The 26,218-nt window shown below is 37.9% G+C and overlaps 2 protein-coding genes across 26 annotated transcripts in view; one reads left to right on the top strand and one right to left on the bottom strand.

The window, feature by feature from the left end:
• Positions 1-26,218, top strand: part of Arhgef33 (Rho guanine nucleotide exchange factor 33) — a 191,438-nt gene that overhangs the window by 23,565 nt on the left and 141,655 nt on the right. For 19 of the 25 annotated variants that reach the window (XR_015453001.1, XR_015453002.1, XM_087216118.1 and 16 more), the window contains 8 exons: positions 5,789-5,895; positions 7,753-7,802; positions 12,196-12,339; positions 14,711-14,875; positions 15,189-15,310; positions 16,380-16,522; positions 21,039-21,098; positions 22,126-22,350. Coding sequence is in view for 23 of the 25 variants with exons in the window: in XM_087216118.1 (XP_087072244.1) it covers positions 5,871-5,895; positions 7,753-7,802; positions 12,196-12,339; positions 14,711-14,875; positions 15,189-15,310; positions 16,380-16,522; positions 21,039-21,098; positions 22,126-22,350 (934 nt within the window). In the remaining 2 variants the exon portion in view is untranslated. The remainder of the gene's footprint in view (positions 1-5,788; positions 5,896-7,752; positions 7,803-12,195; positions 12,340-14,710; positions 14,876-15,188; positions 15,311-16,379; positions 16,523-21,038; positions 21,099-22,125; positions 22,351-26,218) is intronic. The other 6 variants (XM_004839329.3, XM_087216125.1, XM_087216128.1 and 3 more) reach the window with 2 other exon arrangements.
• Sos1 (SOS Ras/Rac guanine nucleotide exchange factor 1) overlaps positions 21,639-26,218 on the bottom strand; it is a 166,418-nt gene continuing 161,838 nt past the window's right edge. Inside the window, exons 25-26 of the transcript XR_015453000.1 lie at positions 22,525-22,593; positions 21,639-21,725 (exon numbers count right to left, since the gene is read on the bottom strand). The gene's annotated coding sequence lies outside the window, so the exon portion shown is untranslated. The remainder of the gene's footprint in view (positions 21,726-22,524; positions 22,594-26,218) is intronic.

Below are 26,218 nucleotides of genomic sequence, written 5' to 3'. Positions count from 1 at the left end.
CACCTGAATAAAATAAAGACCAGGCAGGGATGCAGCTCAGTGGCACTGCACCTGCCTGGCAAGGGTAAGGGCCTACGTTTGACACACACACACACCCACCATGCCCATAATAAAAAACAAAACAAATCAAACAACACAATGGGCTCTTTCTAAAAAGTTAACACTTTCCCCAAGGATCTGCCAAGGCCTAGGTGGGTGTGCTTAGCAGCTAGTACTGCAATTACAGAGATGGAAGGACAGGGGGAAGGCTTGGTGAGAGGAGTGTGGCAGGCAACATCTAATGGTATTCATTCAAAGGTAGGCAATGATGCAAGGACTATCAAGGCCAGAATAAAGAATGCCTGGGCTCAGAGAGTGAGGGATTCCCAGTGCAAAAACAAGAGCAGTCTATTAGTAAGATCTCAAAGGGAGTTTCATAATTGTAGATAGGCTTTCTCTAGAAAAAGTCACATTACTTTGTATATAATCTTGCTATTATTTCCTTTAAAATGTATATTTCAATTACTCATTAATATGACCATACTTCTTCAGCCTAGAAATTTTCTTCTGCAAACCTTGCTTAAGAATACCCTAAAAAAAAAAGAATACCCTAAAATGGGCCGGGGATTTAGCTCAGTGGTACTGTGGCCTGCCTTGCAAGCATAAGGTCCCGGAGTTCGATCCCTAGTACCAAAAAAAAAAAAAAAAAAAAAGAATGTCCTAAATACCGTATGAAAAAAGAGGGTTATTTAAAAATATTCACTTGTTACAATGAAAAGCAAAAAACTATCCTGATAATAATTGGGAGAGGGAAAGAAAACAATGACATATATCCTCAAGCACCTATTTTTCAATAATTAAATATAATGCTGCCTCACAAGCGCAAGGTCCCGAGTTTGATCCCCGGTAACAACAACAACAAAAAAATTAAATATAAGGATTGTGAAACTATCTGGAGAACGTCAAGCATAATAAAAGTCCCCAAATCCCACAGACCAGAATTAAAATTCTGGCTTCCTCTGCAATTTCTTACTCTATGATCCTGGACATTTTATTACTTCATTTTCCAAGTCCCAAAATTCTCATCTATAAAAATGGAAATATTGATATATGCTAAGTAAAATCAATGTGAGGATTCAATTAAATGTGACAATATAAATGAAATATGAACCATAATCTTTGGCAGTGGTTCAACTGTTAATTCCTTCTTCACTATTCCTTATACAGTGCATGGAAAAATGCTTATTCTCGGTCAACAGATTTGACAAACTTGAGGAAATACGTGATTTCCTAGGAAAATATAAATGACTAAATTTAGTAGAAAAATTGAGTAGACTTTTGAAGAAATTGAAAAAGCTCTAAAGGCACCAGGACCAAATGGTTTCATACTGATGTGATATAATTATTTAAAGGAAAAATAATTCTTATATAATGAAACTTTTTTTGATTATAGAAAAGATGAGTAACTCTCTAATTCATTAAGGCTAGCATAACCTGAAAGACAAATTCAAGTATGATTAAGGAATATCCTCTCATAATACAAAATCAGTTATGAAGATAGATGCAAAAAGTTTAAATATCAACGAATAGAATCCAGTTGTATGTCAAATGAACTATATCCTATAAACAAGCATACATTCTAGGCTTGTTGAATCAGGGAAACAGCATAATTCATTAAATAAAGGAGAGGAAAATAAGTCTATCAATTGCAAGGTCTAATCAATTGCAAGGTCTGATAAAATCAAGTTTTCATTCCTAATAAGAAGTTTTAGTAAAATAGAACTGTAAGTTTTCTTTTGGTACCGGGAAATGAACTTGGGTCCTTCTGCTTGCAAGGCAGGTGGCAGAACCACTGAGCTAAATCCCTGGCCCTAGAACTATAAATTTAAATTAAGTAATATAGGTTACTTATTAAGGACAGTGAATATTCTAAATACTCTAGAGCCATTTACATTAAAATCAGGAAATGGATAATGATGTTCACTATTGCCATTATTAGGAAAAAGGAAAGCTCCAGCAAACGCAGTAAGGTAGGACAAAGACAGAGAGTAAGAGGGTGGCTCAGCAGTAGCAAGCACAGTTGCCTAGCAAGTTGAAGCTCTGGTTCAGTCCTCCAGTTCCCTGCTTTCGTGATACAAGTAACCTAGAAAATAAGGAAATATTCATCTAAAATTTCCACAATTAGTAGAGGAATGTAGTATGGTGGATGAACACAAAATAAATACACAAGTAATAGAGACTACAAAAAAAAATAGAAAGGGAAATGGGGAAAATTCGTAATAACAATAAAATCTTTAAAATAGCTAATAAATTTCATTTTAAAACACAGGAACCTAAAGAAGAAAATTACAAATTACAAAATGTGATCAAAAGACTTAAGAAAAGATCCAGGCAAACAGAAATTGCTCTTGCAGGATAAGATTTGATATGAGAAAAATGTCAGTTTCTCTAATTAATCTATAAATCTAATGCAATTCCAGTGAGAATTCCATTTTTTTGGTAAGAGGTAAAATATAAAATAGTTCATTTGTTTGTATTGAAAAGTAGATGTCAGGCCTGGGGATTTAGCTCAGTGGTTCTGGCCCCTGCCTCAAGAGCACAAGGTCCCAAGTTCGATCTCCAGTACCCAAAAAAAAAAAAAAAGAAAAGAAAAGTCGATGTCAAGAAAAGCAAATTATCTGGAGACTGAAGTTTTTATTTGTTTGTTTTGCTGGCTTTTTTTTTTTTGGTACCGGAGATCGAACTCAGGACCTTGCACTTGTGAGGCAAGCAGCAGCACCACTGAGCTAAATCCCTGACCCTGTTTTGTTGGTTTTTCAGGCAGGGCCTCATCATGTTGCCTGGGCTGGCCTCAAATTTAACATGCTCCCACCTCAGACTCCCAAGTAGTTGTGATTATAGTCCTTCACCACTGTGCTTGGCTAGGAAAAGCAAACTATGAAAAAAAAAATACTTGGCTTGCCTCACCTTTTTTTTTTTCTTATACCACGGACTGAACCCAGGGCCTTCATACTGAGCTAATCCCCAGCCCCTTTCCACTTTTTATTTTTGAGACAGGGTTTTGCTAAGTTGCAAACTTGCCCAGGCTAGGCTTGAACTTGTCATCCTCTTGCCTCGGCCTCCCAGAGGGCTATGCTTACAGGCATGCACCACTGTACGTGGCTCCAAATATTTTTATTTTTTTATTTTTTATTTTTTTGGTACTGGGGATCGAACTCGGGTCCTTGCACTTGCGAGGTGGGCAGTGGAACCACTGAGCTAAATCCCCAGCCCACCAAATATTTTTAAAACACAGAAGGACACGTGGACTCTGCAGCTTTGGAATAGGACTAGGTAAATAGATAAGAATAGAATAGAGAGCCCATAATATGTTTCAGTGTGTAAGAAGATTTAATATGTGCCAGAAATTAAAATTTCAATTCTATGAAGAAAAAGGATAGTTTACTTAAATGTGTTCCAGTATAAGTGATTATCCATCAGGAAGATAAGAAAGTTGAACATTCCCTTGTCCCATAAAGAAACAAATTCCAGATGAATTAGATACTTGTAAAAATTAGAAAAATCTTGGAGGAAAATTTAGAAAAAAAATACATATAACGTTTGGACTGTAGAGAGCTTTAAAAACAATTCAAGAAAACTAGCAGCAATTAAAGAAACATATCTTTTTTACTTAATAAATTTTAAAATGTTTCAATAGCAGAAGTGATCACAGTCAAAAGAAAAAAAATAGATGGGAACCATATATCATATGACAGTTAATCTGTTATATAGGAATTCTTACTAATTGAGAATAAAAAGACAGGCAAAATAATGGAAATAAAAGGAATACAGGAAGACTAACAATTCAAACTATGAAATATGCAGCCATTAGGAATTATTTATTAGATCTATACCAATTAACTTGGAATGATTGCCATGGTGTATTGAGAAAGGTAAGCTGCAGGAAGGAGTAGTAAGAACCCACTTTGACATTCACACCATGTAGTGTAGTCTGCCTATGTGTTTGTGTGTTATTATATGAGGATGTAGAAAAAAATGAAGGAAGAGCAGAGATTCACATTGGTTGGGGGAGAACATCTGTATCCTCTGAACAAATGGACATAATAAAAACAGCATGCAGTTGGGTTGTGGTGGTACAAATCTGGAATCCCAGCTACTCAGGAGCCTGAGGCAGGAGGATGGGGAATTTGAGGCCAGCCTGGGCAACATAGTGAGGCCCTGTCTCAAAGAACAACAACAACCAAAAACTTCTTCATAAATAATAATGATCCAATTTTTAAAAGAAAGCAAAATGTTTATGCTACAGCATAAGTGGACAAGGTAGATACAAATGTTTAGGTAGGTTCTCTTAACAATGATGTAAAACATTCCAGAGAAGAAAGACTGTCAGGCAATACAAACCAAAGTTCCTGACAGTTGTTTAAGCAGAGATATTATACACGATTCTCCCTCTATAGTTTCCAAATTTTCTCCAATGTAGTTTTGTTTGCTTTTGTAATTAACTAAATAAGATGAGATTTCTAACACTTTATCAGTCACATACCTTCTATTATGTCTTGAAGTCAGTGGCATGGGTACATATGTGAACCTGATATCCTAGCTCTGAAAATGTGTAAATTTTCATTTTGCCTAGGCTATTATGGATTTTTGGTCGTTTTCAATTTGTTATAGATTAGATAACTAAATCTTTAAGAATAAATTATCCATAAAATCCAATAAAATATGGCTTCATATTTTAAGATTTTTTTCCAAATAGTGACAGAAGTTACTTCTAGTGTGATAATTTCAAAATTCTGTAGGTAAGTACATCTAACGGCATGTCCTATGTCATGTGTCCATCATGCCTTAGTTGCAAGGAAGGCTCAGAAAACCTGGTACTTGCAACCTCTATAGCAGGAGGCCTATAAGGTGGGGGAATTCCACAAACATCAGGAAGTGTTACAACGCTGGATGGCTAAAAGGAGGCTCCATGTACATGTTGTCTGTGTGTGTTCACGACACTGCATTCTGGATTTGCAGGTTCATGACCGATGGTGACAACAGCCAGGTCACATTTGATAAGTATCTCCTGGGTGCAAAGGAATCCTACAGATGGTGAAAATGGGGATAAGATCATCAGGAAACCTATTGTTTAATGAAATAGAAACAAGTGTATTGGCTTTCATATTTGCTCAAGGTTTTTATTCTTTTTTTTTTTTTTTGGTACTGGGGATCGAACTCCGGTCCTTGCGCTTGCACAGCAGGCAGCGAAACCACTGAGCTAAATCCCCGGCCCTAGGGTTTTTATTCTTAAGATAATTTCCCTAAACTATAACCTGCTAGTAAAATCATTAGGCCTAAATTAATTATTTTGACCCAAAAGAGAATATAAATTTAAGTAATGAATTTTGTACTTCCAAAATGATATTTATCTGTAAATATTTACTCAATTTGATATTTCTTATTCTTCTGAAACTGCATATACCTTAATCTGTGTTCAGTTCTTTAAAGTTAACACATAGGGCCGGGGATTTAGCTCAGTGGTTTTGCCACTTGCCTCACAAGTGCAAGGACCCGAGTTCAATCCCCAGTACCAAATAAATAAATAAATAAAGTTAACACATAAAGCCAGGCATAGGGGCACAAGCTTGGAGGCTGAGACAGGAGGATCGCAGTGAGTTTGTGGCCAGCCTGGGCTACATAGTGAGTTGAAGGTCCACCTGAACCAAATAGACCCTATCTCAAAAGAAAAAAAAGTTAACACATAAAGCTGGATGAAATTCTTTACCAGTTCTGCCTGCTATCATTTATTCTTGATTTCAATTAACAGGTGCAGGGAAGCGGAAGTGGCCTGATCCAGGGCAGCAGTGATGCAATGGTGAAGAGTAAGTGGGAGAGAAGCAACAGGCACCATGGAAAAAACCAAAACAAAGCAAGGTCAGACTTGCCGGGGAAGGGGGATATACATTTCTTATTTATATATATTTCTTATTTTTCCCAGCAGTAACTTTAGGACTGCTGCAGAACAACACACTGGGAGTAAGGTCAAGATATAGATTGAAGGTGAATGTGGTAATGTACGCCTGCAATTCTAGAACTCTGGGAGGCTGAGACAGAAGGATGGCAAGTTGAGCCCAGCCTGGGCAACTTAGTGACTTAGCAAGACCCAACCCAACCAAACTAAACTAAAAACTAATAAATGAATAAGTAGATAAACTGGGGTTTCGCTAAGGGTAAAGGTCCTCGGTTCAATTCCCAGTACTGCCAAAAAAAATTTAAAAAGATACAAATTCACCTAACAGACATCCAACATCTTCTAGGCTATCCTAGAATCTTAAGTGCTTTCTTTTTTCACCTTTAACATAGGAACAATCACATCGAAGCAGGTTCTGGTATCATGTCCAATTTACATTTGAAGAAACAGTCATAGAGAAGTCAGGCTACAACGACAAAGTATTAAAACTAGGTCTGGGATCCTGGCCTGCGTTCCCAAGTCTTGGTTCTTGCTGTTAGACCAGGGTGTTGGGAAATAGCATAAAATGGGCTACATGATCCTTACTCAAGCTTGTGGGGGGAGTTTCGGTGATCTCAAACGATCTGGATTTTATAGGACAGCCCTCTGCGAGGACAAGTTCTGGGCTGAGGTTTTATATTTATGAATTTAACATACTGTGACTGCTTCCTCTAAGGAGGGGTTTCTGTATTAGTGTGTCACAGAACAGTATCCACATCTATGCAGCCGCATGTTTGCAAACAGGGATTTCATGTATAAATGGCTGGGCTCATGCAATATGACACAATCAGCAGGTAGACAGTGACGGATGAGCAATGAACGTGGGTGGCCTCATCTTCATGGTCAATCAATGTGGTTCTGAAAGGTACCTTTATCCTTTTCTTCTTCTGAGGTTGCAAATGATTTTTTTTTTTTGGTACCAGGGATTGAACTCGGGTCCTTGAGCACCAGGCAGTGAAACCACTGAGCTAAATCCTCGGCCCTGCAAATGATTTTTACAACGTACTCCTTCTGGTGTGTTTGCCCTGTGCTTTTCAGACTCTAGCTTTATTTCTGCCCACTTCCAAGAACCTTTGCATTGGAGGGAATTTCTAATCCCTTCCATCAAATTCCCTCCATCAGGCCTCTTGTCTAAGAGGACAGCCACTTTCCCTTAGCTGATCTCAGCAGTGACAGGTCAGAGTTCAGGAGTTTGGAAAGGATGAAAAGTAGGAGAAGCAAGGGACATTTAATGCAGGCCTCCTGAGATCAGTAAGTGACAACTGGACTGGTACCTGGGGAAGGGCAACCTTGCTAACTATAGAACTGTCCCTTCAGGTAAACTTCACTTAGCCCAGAACATGAGAGAAACACCTGGCCATTCTCTTCTGGCTACTTAATGACCACTAACCACATAGTTTTGTTTGGAAGTTTCCCCATTGTGGTAGAACATGGTTTTCTACTGCAAGAGTTAATCCTACTAGGGCTGGGGATTTAGCTCAGTGGTTCCACCACTTGCCTCACAAGCACAAGGTCCTGAGTTTGATCCTGGTACCAAAAAAAAAAGTTAATCCTACTACATGGTTTCCACTACAAGGTAGATATGATTTAGACATTAGGATATACAGTAGATATAAAAGCTACCTACACCAGTCTATTTTTTGTTCTTGAATCATTGGTTTCTTGTCATGCAGGCAGAGATAAAGGATCCTGTAAGTTCTCTTTTTCCCTCTGTGTCTTATGAAGACAGGAAAGGAACAAAATGAGTTGTCGTGATTGAACAAAGCTTTTTCTCCCTACAGGAGAGAATGAACATATGCCGGTGAATAATCCCTCCACACAGATTTACCAGGTAAAGACAGCTAGATACTTTTGAATACTCCCATGTGTAATTGTGGTGACTCTTCTTTTCATACAGAGGTTTTTGGCACTCTCATATGCTTCCTCTTACACCCTCACATTCATTTCTCATCAAGACTGTATCCTTGAGAGCATAGGTTATTGAAGGACAAGTTTCTCCGCTTGTAAAGTGCGGTGCCAATAGCCTACCTCACCTCTGCTGCGCTTACCTGCTGCCACTGGAGCCACCATGCTGTGCAGTAACATTTCTATAAGAAAGGAGAGGGCAAGATCTGTTTCTCTTAGTTTCCCATTTTAGCAGGGAGAATTGACAATTTAAAAGGGGTTATTATTTCAAATGCTCAAATATGGTGATATAATAAATTTAAGCTCATTTTACACAATAGGAATAATTTGATTTATAAGGAAGGTGAAAGTTCTGTAGAACATCTTTGCTACAAGAATTACATCAAGCTGTTCTGTCCTTGCTAATAGAATTTATTTGGGCCGGGGATTTAGCTCAGTGGTTTCACCGCCTGCTGCGCAAGTGCAAGGACCTGAGTTCGATCCCCAGTGCCAAAAAAAGAAAAAGAATTTATTTGACTTCTACCTTCCAACTATACATTTAGTATATATGCTGCTGAAGCGAGCACTCCAACTGTACATTTAAAGGAAAGTTCTGTCCTTATATCATGAAAGTTTAGTCTGACATAATTTGTAATATAAAAGTATCTTGAGCTAGGAAACCCACGTGCCTCTCTAGACTTAAGATAGTGTTATCTGTATGTTCTAGTTTCTTTTCAGATGGCATAAATCTTTCACATTTTTAAAGATAGTGTTATCTGGAACACATGAGAAAGAAGACAGAAATAGCAGAGCTTGGTGGGGGGGTGAGAGAAAAAGCTCTTCCTAAACTGGCTCCAAGGTTGTAAGCTTTGGTAACTAGGGAAAAGAGTAACTTTCCAAGCAGAAAGACAGGTGTCCAGAGGAGCAAATAGTTTAGGGGAAATGTTATTTAGATTAGTTGAACTTAAGTGACAGTAAAGTGAAAATAACAACTAGTTCCCATAAATACTGTTCAAGAGTTCATTGCTGTGGGCCCTATTAGGGCAAGCCAGTACAGGATTATGAAAACATTTGAACCATGTTGGTCCTAGACTTAGATCAGCAATGAGAGGCACAGAGGAAACAGCCTCATTTTAAGTTAATTCGTATTTACTGAGTAGTTACTAAGTGCAAACTCTATTGGTAAGCCTAATGGGAGCTTTAAAAAAAATGAAGCAAATATTCTCATTGATTTTTAAGTGTCCACTGGAGAACACACATGAGATTGTTTGTACAGGTAGGCTGTTGGAAAGATCATAATGAAAGCATTGATACAGTTCTATGGGGGAGAGATGAATTAGGACTGACTAGAGGACTTGAAGTAGGCAAACTAAGGACAAACTGATCGTTTGACAAGTGGACAAGAGGAAGGTCATTTCCGGCAGGAGGACTATCTTGAACAGAGGCTGGGAAGCAGTAGTGGGCCTTCACTCAGTATTGATTCAATACTTCACTGGTCCAAGATCTCTAAATGTTTTCTCTACTTACTTTCCCTCTGCTCATGCCTGAACAGCGTATGGCATTTGAATGAATATGAGTACCTCTTTAAACTCAGGTATGAGTTAAAGTCTATTATAGCCTTTATGTAGGTCACTCCCTGGATGTTGGCTAAATATAGCTGCAGTGGGGATGGCCTCATTATCTTACTGTATCACAAATCCAAGTACATCTGTTCACAGTGGAATACCCAATACAGTGAAAACGAAGTTGGTCTATATGACCTCAGTGATGCTATGCTAACCCATCCTTGTTTTAAAAGAACACTTCCTAAGTCTGTTTGCTCCAAGCAACAACTTCCTTTAATCAAAAGAAGAAGGAAGAGAAGTAAAGAAGAAGAGAAAGAGGAGGAAGGAGGGAAGAGGGAAGGAGTCAATTAAAAGAGAATATAATCTATATTAGAAGGGACAATATCTGAAATAATATGTGAAATTTCTGCAATTCTTTCCATATTTATTTTCCTGATAGATCCTATTCCTACCTGATGTCATATACAAAAGTTAATACTTGCTTTTTGGGTTTTTAAAATTGTTTCCTCATCTAGAATGTAAGCTCTAAGAGCAGGAACTTAGTCTATTTTGCTCTTTGTTGTATTCTTGGCATAAAGTACAGTGCTTGGAATATAATACATACTTGATAAATACTAGTTGAATAAATGAATACCTGCAAGATGTATATATTGCTTTGAGCCAAGAAATCTGAGCAGTCAGTCATTCAATGCATGATCCCAAATAGAACCAGAAAACTGATTCTTTGGGAAGAAAGAAGAGATCCAAAGAGTTTGTTAAAAGATTAAATACAAAACCCAAAAAATTTTAGAATAAGTATTTATTTTGTCTCTATATGAAATGTCTAAATAAAAAACCAAGAAATTACAACAAAAAAGCTCTGAGAGTTCATCCACATCACAATGTACAATTTCTCAACATAAAAATATTTTGAGCAAATTCTAAGGCAAATACCAAAATTGGAAAGATACTTCCAACAAATATTTAAAAGATTTAGTGATAAATAATGGAAAATTCCAAGACCCAAGTATAGAAAGGGCAAAGAACACAAATTTTTTGCTAATTTGTAGCCTTAGCAATGTAAGCACTGCATTTTTCTCCATTTTTATTACTTAAATTTGATAAGACACATTTTTCTAGGCAAGCACTCTCTCACTGAGCTACATCCCCAGCTCAAGACACATTTTTCTAAACTACAAATTCAGAGCATTATGTACAATCCAGAATGTTTCCAAGAATACACAGCCTGGCCTCTGGTCAATATATTTGTAAAATTATTAATTAATTGAATATTTTGGCTCCCTTCAATATAGATTTTCTTTTGGGTTAAATATTACCTAATATCTTTGACTCATAGTAATTTCATATTTCAGAATTTATTCTGAGGAATAATTGGAAATATATACAAAGTTTACATAAAAAGCATGATATGATGGCATTATTTATAATTGTGAAAAATTACAAATTTTCAGTATGCGTGAATAGGTAGATAAACTGCAGCATATTCCACATGATAGAATATTATATACCCCTTAAAACAGATACTTAGAAAAATTTAGAAGGCTATGGAAGAGAGTTTATAAGGCAGCAGGGACAAAAAGATGAGGGGCAGAATCAAAATATCTGAGGTATTATCTCAGCTATTTAAATATCTCCATTGAAATGCATATAACAAAATAAAAGAAAAAGTAAATGCTAATGGTTATACTGAAATAACAAGACTTGGAGTGATTCTCACTTTTCTTTATTTTTTTCATGTAATGAAATAATTTAAGAAATAAGTTATATGCCAAAAGGACATCTAATTGAAAAACTATGGGAACCCATCCTACAGTAATACGTTTCATCATCATCGAAACTGGCATTGAAGGTTTTCTACGATTTGTTAAGTCTTAGTCGAGCCTCTCAGTTCTTTTTGCCACTGAGGAATGTTCTTCTAACACTAAGAGAAGTTAGAAGGCCTGTGGCATATCCAAGAATCAATAAATTAAATTTTTAACACACCAGGATTTACCTCAGTTTTTTGGGGTTTTTTTTTGTTTTTTTTTGGTACCGGGGATCTAAGTCGGGTCCTTTCGCTTGCGCAGCAGGCGGTGAAACCACTGAGCTAAATCCGCGGACCTTTACCTCAGTTTTAATAGGATCCTGTAAGAATGACTTTAAGGGTCAGGTTCTCCAGGGAGTGCACAGGAGTGGGTTAAAAAATTTACTCTTGATATTCAAATTATTTGCAGCCCACTTTGTGCTTTAAATCACTGAATTTCTGGGGATCAGTAAAGGGACCTAAAATTCGAAGATGGAAGGTGGCAGAAAAACAGGTTTCTTCTGCAGTAACTCTGGCCTAGGGGAAAATCAAAGCAATCACCCGGCATTCTTCTATCACATGCTGTTCCCAGACAGCTGTGTTTTTGCTCTTATAGAATCAAGTGTTGCAGGAATTTGACATACCTTGTGGAGGTTTCCCAAACCTTGACATTCCTGGCTTTGCAGAGTTCCCAAGGCACAGGCACCCTTGAATTTGCCTCCTAGTATCCTCCTGACTTGGGTAAAATAGCAGAAAGGAATGGGAAGTCTGTGTGAAAAACAAGTCGGAATTCATGAAGCATTTAGTTTGAGGCCCGAAAGACTTTGTTGGAAAAAAAATCGGAAGACTGATTAAAATTCATCTTAAGAAGAGTTAAGAAGCCAAGAAAGAAAAGAAAATTGAGAAGCAGCACTTAAGAGCAGGAAATAGGAAGAATTCGGACTCCTCTCCCCCATTTCTTTAAGCCTAAGCTGCCCTCTGTGGTACCCTAGGCTTTGAAGTACAAGTCTTCCCTGAACCTGCCTCCTGTGGGAGCCCGCCTTCAGCGGCAGGACAGAGGGATCATAACCTCTCTAGAGCAGCTCCATGAAAAAATCAACGAGATGAGGAACGTGTTCAACTCGCTGGAGTACAAGGTAGACTCCCATTTCTAATCCTTGGGGTGGGCTGTGGGCTGTGAGATAAGAAAGCAGAAGAGAGAGCAGAGAAGAGATGTTAAGACGACATCCTCCAGGTATTTTTCATTCACAAGACAGTGGTCGTGCTGTTGTGGAAAAATCAGTCTGTAACAGCTAATGAGTAAGCGCCCTAAGTGTCTTAAAAATGACTTCTTGTGGCAGTGCTTGAGCCCTGGCTTCTCCTGGCTTGTCACTGGTTGTGAAACTGTTTATAAAGCAGTACAGTGACTTCATTCAAAGAAACACATAACTTAGAACAGTTTCAGAATTCCCAGAGTCCACATATAACCTGGCTGTTAAAGAAAATTTTGATAGTTTTAAAAATTTTTTGAGAGTTGAAGTTCTGAAGATGAGGAAAAGTCTTTTTCCCTAGGACTCTGTTGTTGTCTTTTGGCTTCTAGCAGAAAACCACACATCCACCTATGGAAGCGGTGATAATGAAACCTATTTCTTTTGGATAGTGGTTCTCTTTTTTTTTTTCCTAAGTAAAACTTGTGTCAGGGCACTGAAATGAATGTCAGACTTCCTTCCTTTAATTTAAAAAATTGTGTACTTTTTACTTTGAGTTTATATAGCCATCAACTTTATTTTTCTCACAGAAGATGAATTTGTGTAATGAAAATCACCAGATCAGAAGGTAATTGATCTAGTGATTTAATCCAGCAAGATGACTGAATTAGGAGACTACCAAGATCCATCACAAAGATTAATTCTAATTAAAAATTAATTTGGAATAAAAAATAGATTATTCATCTTGTTACCCAGTCTTCCACCCTCAAATACTTTATAGGTTCTTTTTCAAAACAATCTCTTTGGTTCCTCTTATTTCTCCCTATTCCCAATCCTAGAAACTATTTGTGAAACACAAAACACTATATTTTTTAAATATAGTACAGAATATTGAGTTGTTGTAGTGGAAGATGTCATTATAAGTTGGAACCATTTGAATGACTTGATTCTGAAAATGTTTAGAAATATATGAAGAAACTTTGTTGTGGTACCTGGACTTTAATTTTCATGCCTTAGTTGGTGGATATTTTAAATTATAGAATAAATCTTCTAAACAGTTCTATTTTGAAGAGAGAAGTAGAGCTAAGGGTTCCTCTACTTAGCCAAATAGGATCATAAATGTCCAGAAAGTAGTATTATTATCATATTGTTATTACTTTAACTTACTGTCTGTTGAAATGGCTTTTCTCATTTGTTCAATAAATAAATCTGAACCTTTAGAAGCGCTCCATTTTCTCCACATTTCTCTTTGTGCTTAACATTTTGATTTGCCACCTAAAGAGGAAAAGAATTAAAAATTTTGAACACCTGTGTACCAAGCGTATGTTGTGATAGATATCTTACCTATGTTGACTCATTAAGTGCTCAAGATAGCCCTGTGAAATAGATATTATTATAATTATTTTACAGATAAGGAAACTGCTACAAAGAGGTTAATCAACTTGACTAAGGTCCTAGTTCTTGTATGGGACAGCTAGGATTTGTCCCCTACCTAGCTCCCTCTTCCGTGGTGTGGAACTTGACATCTGAGGTCCAGTGAGCACATTCCTACGTGACCAGCTTGCCTGCTGCAGGGGAGGCACAGCACCACTGATATGTTGAGCTCCTACCACTGGAGATATGGCTGTGCCTTCCTTATGGGTTAAAGTTCAATGTCTATTGAAAAAGTCATTACCCGGCCGGGGATTTAGCTCAGTGGTTTCACTGCCTGCTGCTCCAGTGTAAATCCAAGGACCCGAGTTCGATCCCCGATACCAAAAAAAAAATAAAATGAAAGTCATTACCAACTTTTCCAGGATAATATCTGAGAATAAAAAACAAAACAGAAACAAAACCTTTTCTTCCCTTTCAAAGAAATTTTCATCAATCCCTAGTTATTACTCTTCTGGTTCTTTAGCTTCTTAAGGAAAAAAAGAAGTGAACTTATTTGTTCTCTCATCAGGAAGATTATGACCCATCACTCTTCTTTCACAGAGTTCAGAGTTACCAGGTTAAGACTCTTTTCACATACATGTTGCTTTTCAGGTAAATTGCATCTTTATTAAAGGTTTTAAAATAAATGGTAGCTTGCAGGAGCACTTATAAACTTTATTGACTGCTTGCTTTCTTGCCGTTTATCTAACTTCAACCTGTGCTGTATAAAGAAGACACTCTTCCCTAGATGAATGGCACCAAGGTTGCCTTAAATTGTCCAAACTCACTCAAAGTCTGTAGATTTTCAAGAGCCTGGTTTCTCAAAGCAAACAAAAAGCCCAGGGGCCAGTAGTGCCATTGATAATAACTTATAGCAAACTAACTTCACTTTCCATGCGCTATTTAGTTGCAGGCCCTGGCTTCCGAGTTGAAAACTGGTTTCACAGAGGCAATGCAGGAACTGACACGAATCCAACACGGAGAATATGCTTTGGAAGAAAAGGTCAAGAGCTGCAAATGTTCCATGGAAGAAAAAGTTACTGAGATGAAGAATTCATTAAATTATTTCAAGGTAGGTGCCTCATTTATTTCCTGCTTAAAAAAGAATCTTGGTCCTTAGTTAATAGGAATAGAAAATGTGTTCTTTCCCTAGTAGCCAAATTTAAGAATTTACCATCTGCACCATTCATTAGTTATCAGGGGAAAATAGTTATTTCATTTTTTTTTTTAACAGATGTGTTAAAATAGGAGGACACAATAAAAGTATATTTTTCAATCTTCATTCATTCATTCAATAGTACTAAAAGCTTATGGAATACCAAACAGTATATTCTATACTATTACTGCATGTACCAATTTAGAATATAGCAATTCTTATTTTTTAGGAAGAGCTGAGCAATGCCATGTCAATGATCCAGGCCATAACTTCCAAACAGGAAGAAATGCAACAGAAAATTGAACAACTTCAACAGGAGAAACGAAGAGAGTCTCGAAAAGTTAAAGCCAAGTGAGTATCTTCAAAATATTTCCCAAAGGCAAACCCATAAGTAATGGCTTCTACAGAGGCACCAGGAACAATGTCCCCTGTATATCAGCATATGCCCAGCTAGCTCCTGACCTCCAGGAGTCAGCATGTGATAGAGGGTAGAGAGCCAGAGAAGTTGGTGAATTCCAAAGATGGATGGTAAATCTTTTAAAAGAAAATGTATGTAATACAACATGATGTGAAATGAAAATAACACAAATGGCATGAGTGCTTTGATCCCAACTACCAAAACATAAAAATAACACCTAGAAAGATATATGTAAAAATAATGATTGTTATGTAAAGCATTTGTTGTGTTAAGATTTGAGGCCACCAGTGATTTCTCTCTTTTTAATTTGTCTTCTAGGGCTGGGGATTAGCCCAGTGGCACTGCACCTGCCTCGCAAGCACAAGGTCCTGAGTTCGATCCCCAGTACCAAAAAAAAAAATTTTGTCTTCTAAATTTTCTCTAAGGCTGCTATTATTTTACTTCTATGATTGAAAATAAGTTTAAGTTAAAGAGACTCAACTAGGTCTCACCACTCAATACATGTAATCTTATTGTCATATGTTCTTAATTTTGTCACATTTAAAATAGAAATATGAGAATATTTGTGTGACCCTGGAGAAGAGGTTAGCAAATGTAAATCATCCCAAGCAGTAGTTACCTGTAAGCTTTAAAGTTCCTGATGATAGGGAAGTCGATGGCAGAAAAATAAGAATGAAGAAATTACAGTTGAAAGTGATTTGTAGATATCTGAAGGTTTTTCTCCAGCTCAGATGATAAATTAAGCTGAACTACATGAATTACTAATAATGGGCCTCTTTCCTCCTTGTGCTGGGGGGAAAATCCAGAGTCTTGCATGTGCCAGGCAAACTACCACCAAGCTATACCTCCAGCCCCTCAATGGACCATTTTTAACTTATGAAAATGGCAATATTTATGGCTCAATCTAATATCAGACATTTTCTTGAGATGCTGTGAACTAAATCCTCTCCTAATCTATCAGGTACTAAGGAGCGAACTAGCTTTGTTGTTTCTCTTTCCTAGGAAAACTCTGAAAGAAGAACATGGCACACAGGGTGGACCTGCACAAGCACAGGGAAGTCCTTTCCGTTCTATCAACATCCCTGAACCTGTTCTTCCAAGTGAAGATTTTACCACTATTTTGCCTTCTCAGGCCTATGAAAAAGGTACAGTTCACAAATCATAGTCAATTAACCAAGCAGTCCCCTCACCCTGATTTCTAGGACTTAGTAATAGAAAGAATGAGCTTAAGTCCTCCCTCTTTAGTGGAGGAAAATGATATACTGCCCAGAATTTTTCCTCATTACTGGAAGGATCCAGTTAGAAGTTAGAAGGATCCAGAGGACTCAAGAAATCCTGAGAATCTGCCCAGTTTTGAAGACTTTCTTTTTTTAGGAAAACACTAATCTGGATTCTTTCGTCTCAGTTGGATTGAAAACAGTTTATTGTCCAATCATACCAACCATAAGAGAGAACTGTTTTACAAATTTGACTCTACAAATTGTTTCAATGGCAGTCTGATTCAGTACTCATTTTTCTTTTTTTTTTAAGTACTCATTTTTCTTTGAAAAAAACAAAACAAAACAAACAAAAAACCAGAGCTCATCTGTGGGCTGTGGCAGTCACCAACCACATCCCAGACCCGAGGGAGGGATGGGAACAGACCTTACACAACGGCACCCTGGCTGTACTAAAGAAACTAGCTTTCCAAGGGATATGATTGTGCACCTGGTTCAACTTTGGAAAAATAATACATTTTAAAAATGTTTGCCACATCCGTGTATTCTCAACAATGTCTTGCAAACACCTCTACCCAGAAAAGTGAATGTAGAAATTCACATTGTTTACATGACTTTCCCTTTTTAAAAAACAATTTCTTTTTTGGATTTACATAGAAAGTCCTCAAAAGGTAGTAGGCTTAATAACCAATTGTAAGCTCCTCAAAGGCAGGGTTTGCGTTTTCTATCCTTAGGTGTTATGAAACAATTTGGCTTATACATTCACAGGCAGTAAATATGTTCTGAATAACTGAATGTGAAAATCAAAACCAAGTGGCTTTTACTTGGTATATCTGTTTATTCTTCTTACCCTGTGAGTGTTTATTTAGGAGACAGCCAGGTGCAGCCCAGGACAGCTCACTTGGTCCAGTGGGGAGGGGGTCCACAGAGGGTCCTGTTTTCTTTGCTTCATAACCTGGAGAGCAAGGCATGGAAGGTTGACCCTTGCTGGGAAAGAGTTTGGGATTGGTTTGGAAAGTAGAGGTCAGATGAGTGGCAGGTTTGGGACAGCTGGACATGTTCACAAGATAAAATATTAGAAATTATATTTTAAAGCAAATGTATGCATCTTCAGACAATGTACTGTCCATCAGGAAAGAAAGTCACAGGACTTGTCGAATCCACTGAAAACAGCTGATTCAGATGATTCCAGTCCCCACATGGATTAAAATGAACTGTTTTACTGGCAACTCCTCCTTCTTTCCATGCTATATAGATGTGGTTGTAGTTTATTCTACTAAGTTGCTCCAGAAATTGGAGGATAATGTGCAGTAATCAAATATTCCAGCTACAATTGGTGGTAGCTTATGTTACAACTTAGGGTCAAAGAACTAAGCTTTCAGAAAGCGTTGGCTTACCCATTTTTAATGATAAATTAGTGCAATTGTTACCTATTGTCCAAAATTCAGTAGCTAAAAATAGTAAACGTTCATTATCTTGCAGCTTCTCTTTGTAAGGACTCTGCATAGCCACTGGCTCAAGCTCTCTTACGAGATTCAGTCAAGGCACTGGCCACGGCTGTCATCTCACGGGACACTCTACTCAGAGGGCATCTACCTCCAAGCTTACTCACATGGCTGTGAAAAGATTTCAGGTCTTGTGACATGGGCTTCTCAAAGCTGCTGCCTTACAACATGACAGCTGGTTTCCCCAGCACAAATGATCCAAGAGAATGTTCGAGATGAGAGCCATAGACATTTTATAATCTAATCTTGGAAGTAGCATCCTTTCTGTCATACTATATTCATCAGAAGCCAATCATGAAATCCAGCCCCACTCAAAGAAAGGAATTACATGAGGACATGAATGCTAAGGGGTGCAGGTCATTGGAGCACAGTCTTTGAGGCTGCTTCCCACCAATGCCTAACCCTCCATTTGAAGAGGCAATGCCGGAAGTGTGTCCTCTGGTGTGAAAGCTTCGTTCATACACTTTGGGAGGAATCTCTCTCTCTCTCTTTTTGGTCCTGGGGATCCAACTCAGGACCTTGCACTTTTGAGGCAGGCGGCGACACCACTGAGCTAAATCCCTGGCCCTTTCCTTTGGATTCCTTCTCCTACCCAAGATGACTTCAAGAGGATTTTTTATGTAACTAGGCTCCCTACCTCTCACCTACTATTCTTGCTTAGGAAAATTGAAAGCTAACCTCTTTTTCTTTTTCCCTCCAGTGCCAGGGTTGAAAGCTGGGGCCTGGGACACACTAGACAAATGCTCTACCACTGACCTCTTTGAATGACATGGTTCCATTATCCACTTCTTCTTTCTTATATCCTATTTATTCAATGATTGCAATATTGGCTCCCATCCTTACCTTTCAACTAAAACTCTTTCCTTACCTTTTTTTTTTTTTGAGACAGGGTCTTGCTATGCAGTTCAGGCTGGCCTTGAGTAGCCTCGAACTCATGGTGGTCCTCCTGCCTTCGCCTTCTGAGTGCTGGAATTACATTCATGCTCTACCACGCCTGTCTCCTTACCTTACTTGATAGTTTCTGATGCCTTAGGTTTCTGTTTTGTTTTTTGTTACAAGGGATAGAACTCAGGTCCTTGCGCTTAGGTTCCTATTTTCTTAAAAAAAATATATATATATATATATAATATATATTTATATATATTATATATTTATATATATTATATATATTTATATATTTATATATATTATATATATTTATATATATTATATATATATATATATATATATTTTCCTTTTGGCTGCATGTTCTGCTTCCTTGATTTTCCTCCTACTTTTTGGTTGCTCTTTTTTAAATTCTCTGTTTGGCTCCTAATTGACCTCAGAATAAAGTCCAAATTCCTTAACACAGTTTACAAGGCCACATACTAACGAGCCTCCACTTTTATTCTCAGATTCATCTTTGGTTGCCCTCTATTTCTAGCTCTATAGTCAAGCCTGACACTTTTTGTAGGCCCTGCGATGCCCTTGTAGTCTGTTGTCCCTGGCCCTTCACATACATCATTCTCTCTACTTATCTCCTTTTCTCCCTTTTACTTTTCCTGGCCAACTCCTATGCACCTTCCATGTTCTCTAGACCAGGGCTTTAATGTACACTCTTTAATGTGAAATTGATACAATACCGTCGAAATGAGGTTTGGATTTAGCAGGTTGGGCCTGAGGTCTGAGCTTTGGTGTTTCTAATGACCTCCTAAGTGATATCAATGCTGCCGAACTTTAAATTATAAGATGCTAGAAAATATTCCTGACATCATCCTTTGTGATGCCCAGACCTCCTCTCCACCGAATCCACATCAGTTGCTACCCTAATAGACTCTTCATAGCAGCCTACAGTTTTTCTAACCTTCCTTCCTTCCTTCCTTCCCTTCATTCATCCATTTATCGCAGGCACTGTTTGGGTAATGAACAGAATAACAAAAGTTCATGGAGCCTTTCTTTGAGGGAAGCAGATAATGAACAAGATAAGTAAAACATTTTATATGTTAGATAGTGAAGTTAGAGAAAAAATAAAGGAGGACTGCAATTTTAGATAGGGTGCCAGGTAAAGATATGAAAATGAGAAAGTCAGCTTAGGGGTATGGAAGGGAAGAGAGGAAACAGACAGTGCCAAAGTCCTGATGAGAACATTACTGATATGTCCAATGACTGACAAGACCAGTGGAACTTAAGCAAGGTGGACAAGGGGAACAAAAAGAATCAGTTAAAAACAAATGACAAGCCAGTTGTGGTGGCGCACGCCTGTGATCCCAGCTTTGGGAGAGCTGAGGCAGAAGGATTGCAGGCAATTCAAGGCCAGTCTGGGCTGCATAGTGAGTTCAAGGCCAGCCTGAACTACATAGGGAGCCCCTGTCTCAAATACATACATACATACATACATACATACATACATACAAACAAATAATGGCAACAGCAATGAGGCAGCTGGCAGGGTTGGGGAGCAAATATTTTAGGGCTCTATGATCATTATAAGGACTTAGGCTTTTACACTGAAATGGAAGTCATTGGGAGGCTAAGCAGATGAGTGATAGAGTCTTACATTTTAACAGCATCATACTGCTCTGGCCATCATTATTACCATCATCACTACTGCCACTACATCACTGTCACAGTTAAAACACAATTTAGCTTTTACAATATGCCAGGTACTACTTTAAGTAGCTTAAATGCATTAACCTGCTTAATTCTTAAGTAATCATTTGAGGTAAGGACCATTATTACATATCTTTTACAGCTGAGAAAATAGCACTTGCCACACTGTACTGTAATCCTAGCTTCCTTCCTTCCTTCGTTTCTTCCTTCCTTCCTTCCTTCCTCCTAGTTCTCTGTTTCTCCCCACAAACTATAAAATCTGTGTCTGTCTTCAGTGCCTGGCGCCTAGAAGGCGTTTAGCCTTTGTGAGCAGACTGAATCCTGCAATGAAAGCTCTCCTTTCTCCACAGCCCAAGAGTCCAGACCCATTCATGTAGGAGACAGTAATGTGAAGGGAATGATGGGTCCTGGTAAGTGGCTCTTCTCTTTAAATTCTCTCTTCTTTCAGCAATTCCATTCTTTCCCTTTTTGACCTCCCCTGTTTCTACTCCCTCAATCCCAAACCAGGTGTGAAAGAACTCAGGCAAGATAAGGCATTACTATTACTATGATTCCAAGATGTGTACTAGAATAGGTTAGTGACTGGGCCTGGGATATAGCTCAGTGGCGCCACACGTGCCTGACAAACTAAAAGTCCTGAGTTCAATCCTCAGTACTGGGGAGTAGGGGGGATAGGTTTGTGACTCACTTAATCCCAAGGAGAAAGAAAGGCCGGAGAACTTTAAGACGAATCCAGTATTCTTAGTTCTTTCTGGCTCATTTCAGTTACTCATGATTAACATTTGCTGAAGTCTCACAAGTTTCTTGACATAAATGTTCCATGGATCACACCCTTTTGGTTTGATTCAAAAGTTATTTACTTAGTTGACAATTCACCAATATTTTATACATTATTTCACCTTCCTCCTTCCTTTCCACTTTCCTTTTTCCAACTTACCATCATCAGAGTCAAGGGGATAAATTGCAAAAAAAGATGTTGTCTCGTCCTCTTTTTAGACTTCCTTCCTAGTGGGGCTGCAGGCATCTGGTGTATTCACCTGAAGGAAGCAGATATGAGGAATCAATACATACACTCTAAATTAGTTCTATTACATTATAAATGCACTTTAATTTTAAGAGTCGGAAAATTTATTGAGAGAAAGACAGCTTCTGTCTAAAAGAGACAGAAGGGGGACCAGAGAGTGGGTTGCCCCATAAATGCACTTTTAAAAAACCCTTATTTAGTGGAGAGTATATACAAAGAGTAGAGGATGTATGGACCAGAAGCAGAGAAAGGTGACCCTTTCTAATTCTGGAGACTTTAAATCCTTAATTGATATATTTAGCCCTTGAGGAATGGTTGTACCCAAACAAGGGTATATTAGTTAAGAGTTAGTAACAAACACTATGTTTTTTTCTTTAAAAAGAATGATCTTGATTGCAGATGTTATTTTTCAGGAGTGAACCCAACAACTCCAGAAGCAGATGAAAACCTGATGTCTTGCATCTCAGTGGATATCCAGTCCAAGGGCCATCTTTCATCTGGCATGTGGAGGCAGCCCAAAGAGGGCAAAGAATGGGGGGAAGAATATGTCACAAAGGACCACCCAGATAAACTCAAGGAAACCGGCCAGGGTAGACACAGTTCCTTAGAAAATGTTTTATGTGAAACCTCTTTAGCTGGTAAGTTCCATGGGGGAATTCAGGCTGAGATTTTAAGGAACAAGATATATCAGAGGCTGGAAAGTAAGGGCTAGAATCTTGGCATGGTAGACCCAGTGGATATATGAAACCACATGGTCTCTGGTTCTTTTTTCAAATGAAGCAACCAAAGCCCACAGAGGTGAAAGAGCTCACCAGAGGTGATGCCAGTTGGGACTGGTATCATCTGGATTCTGGATCTTCATGACTCTTAGTGATGTAGTGCTTTGAGAAAAAAAAAAAAAAGACCTAAGGTTGATGGAGAAGAAGGGAATGTGAGAACTATTTAGTCCACGATGTGGAATTTTCCATATTTTTTTATTAAGAATCTTCCATCCAAGTGTAAAACCCTGAAACAGGCTCTGACTCTCCCCCCTCCATCTTTTCCTTCCTTTCTTCCCTCCGCACCTTATTCATTACTGGGCACTCACTGTGTGTCAAACAGTGGTTTTCCCTCAGCTATTTGGGGAGGTGATTTTTAAAAAATCAATTTTAATTTAATTAATCAAATACTTGCAAGATTAAGTAGTACTAAAAGTTTTGTTAGGAAAAACAGCAGCTACTACTTTGAACTCTTTTGACAGTTTTTATTTTGGTATTTGTTTCTGTGTGTTTTAAAAAACATTTGTGCTGCTATTTTGGAAACTATACTTTGCTTAATTTACATAGAGTAAAATCCAGTGATTACATTTAAGCTTATTGACTTTTTACATAGGTGTATCCACTGCGATCACTATCCAGTCCAACCTATTCAATATTTGTTACCCTAGAAAGTTCTCTCATCTATTTTCCCAGCCAATATCTTCTCAAAGAACTACTGCTGTGTCTTCTGCTACCATAGTTTTGTCTGTTCTTGAACTTCATAGAAATGAAATAATAGGGTACGCACTCCTTTGTACCTGGGTTTTTTCTCTCAACATAATGTTTCTTTTAAGATTTATCTATATTGTTACATGTAATTCAGTTGATTATTTATTCCTGTTTATTAATCACATTGAATGAATTTGTTACATTTTTTTAAAAAATCCATTTTCTGATGGTGGACATTTGTATTGTTTCCAGTTTGAGGATATTATGAACAAAACTGCTTTGAATATTCTTGTACAAGGCTTTTTAAAAATGTATGTGCTTGGGTTGGGGATTTAGCTCAGTGGCAGCATGCCTGCCTGGCAGGCACAAGGTCCTGAGTTCAATCCCCAGTACCAAAAAACCCCCCCAAAACTATGTGCTCATTTATGTTGAGTATATACCTAGGAATAGAATCTCTGGATTAGATGGTTAGGATTATGTTTAATTTCAAAAGAAAATGTCAAGTCATTTCCTGAGTGGTTGGATGATTTTATATGCCCACCACAATGTATGAGGACTCTGCTTGCTCTGCATCCTTCCCCGTTCTTGCTGTGAACAGACGTTCTAATTTTAGCCATTCTCCTGGGTGTGCACTGTCGTAAGACGGTTTTTAATTTGGACTTCCCTAATGACAACACTGAACATCTTTTCTTCCTATGCTTATTGGTTGTTCATAGATCTTCTTTTATGAAGTACCTGTTTAAGTCCTTTGCCCAACTTTTAAATTGGGTTGTCTTTTTTTATTTGTAGGATTTAAAAATATATTCTAGGTTTGAGTTCTGTCTGGTGTAGGTGTTGGTGTTGAAAATACTTTATTCTAGTCTGTGACTTGCTTTATCACTTTCTTAATAGTCTTTTTTTTTTCTTTTCTTAATAGTCTTTCGATGAACAGAAGTTTTAAGTTCTGATGAACTCTAATTCATCAATTTAAAAACTTTCTTAAAAGCTTATGACTTTCATGTGCTTCTGAGAAATCTTTGCCTGTCCCAAGGTCGCAAAAACATTCTCATATGTTTACTTCTGAAATTTTTGTAATTTTACCTTTCACATAAAACTATGACTTAGGGCATGGTGGGGGACACCTGTAACCACAGCACTCTGGAGGGTGAGGCAGGAGGAAGGCTGCAAGTTTGAGATTGTCCTGGATAATGAGTTCAAGGCCAGCCTGAGCTACAGAGAGAGAGAGAGACCCTGTCTCAAAAAAAAAAAGAAAAAGACTATGACTTAAATAAATCTTAATGTATGGTGGGAGGAAGAGGTTCAGGTTAATGTTTTTCCCTAATTATCCTGTTGCTTCAGCACTATTTACTGAAATTCCTTCCTTTCCCCCATTGAACTGAATTGATCAAAGTCAAATGATCTAATATGAGTGAGTCTAATTCTAGACCATATTTTTCTTTCAATTTTCAGAAAATTGCCACCTTGACAGTGTACTGAGTCCTCTGTTCATAGAGCATGCTGTTTATAGTCTTCCTATCTTTTCATAGCTTTCATTCACATAGAGCTTCTTTTTCTCAGCAATGAGACAGAAACTATTATTTACATTTTCTTTTCTTTAAAGTATCTGCCCTCAGGACCTCTGTCACCCTGTTCCACTCTGGTCCATTGTGCTGCTGTCATCCTGGGACTTCCCAATATCCCTGGGAATTTCTTTCCTATTTCTCCCATGTTAGAGTCCTGCTTGGTTGTTGTTAATGAGTACATTTTTTCATCTTGAGTGCCCTTGGTATCTTGGTTTACTTTTTTTTTTGGTACCAGAGATCAAACCTGGGTCCTTGCGCTTGCGAGGCAGGCGGCAGAACCACTGAGCTAAATCCCCGACCCAGTTTACTCATTTTGATAGAACACATTGTCCCATCATTTCCACACACTTTATTGTTAATTTGACTTAGTAGAAACCCTTTTCCCTCATCATTTTGAAGCAATTTTCCCATTATTTTCTAGCTCCTAATGTTGCTATCAGGAAGTCCGATACCATTCTGATCCCCAGTGCTTTGTATGTTACCCAACTTTCTACTTGGTAACTTAGCGGCTTCTTATCCTTGGTCTGCCAACATTTCAGTCATGTGGTTGGTGTGCCTTACAATGATGCGAGAGTCTTTTTTCATTAATTATGAACAGCACAATAGGTCCTTCCCTCTGGGAATACATGTCCTGGGATGTTTTCTTCTATTAATGTGGTAATGTCTTCTCATCCATTTTCTTCCTTTTGCCCAGAACTTCTACTAATTTGATGTTGGATCTCCTGCATTGATTTTTCTTAACTGCCATGTTTTTCTCTATTTTTCTTCAATGTAGCTCTTCTTGTTTGTTTGTTTGTTTGGAGGGCGGGTTGTATTTCTTTGACTCTTATCTTCTACTCAAATTTTAAAATTTTTACTATGTTTTAAAAAATGTCAAGAAGTATCTTTTAGCTGGGCATGATGGTGCTTGCCTGTAATTCCAGCACTCGGGAGGCTGAGGCAGGAGGATCACAGTGAGTTTGAGGCCAGCCTGAACTACATAGTGAGACCCTGTCTCAAAAAAAGAAAGAAAGAAAGAAAAAGTATCTTTTAAAAATAGCATTTGTAATTATTAAATGGCTAGAATATTTTTCTCATGTCTCTTTGAGAATATTAATTATGTAATTTTTTTTGGTACTGGGGCTCAAACTCGGGTCTTTGTGCTTGTGAGGTAGGCGGCAGGCGGCAGAACCACTGAGGTAAATCCCCAGCCCTAATTATATAATTTTTTGAAGTTTTCATTTGTATCCTGCATTGTGTCTGTTTCTTTACCCCTCCCTTAAATAAATGTATATAAGGCTAGCAGGGATGTGTGTGTGGGGGAAGGAAACCTACTATGTTGTTGATGGAAATGTAAACTAATATAGCTATTTTAGAAATCAATATAGAGATTTATCAAAAAACTAAGAATAGAAATTCTATTTGACCCAGCTATACCTCTCCTGGGTATCTTCCCAGAGGATGGTAAGTCATCATACTACAGTCATACATACATACCC

Source organism: Heterocephalus glaber, unplaced genomic scaffold (genome assembly GCF_053883595.1).
Source record: "Heterocephalus glaber isolate CG9 unplaced genomic scaffold, H.glaber_assembly_v1.0 deba00001457, whole genome shotgun sequence".
In the NCBI taxonomy this organism is placed as follows: domain Eukaryota; kingdom Metazoa; phylum Chordata; class Mammalia; order Rodentia; family Bathyergidae; genus Heterocephalus; species Heterocephalus glaber.
This window is presented reverse-complemented; position numbering and strand designations above follow the sequence as displayed.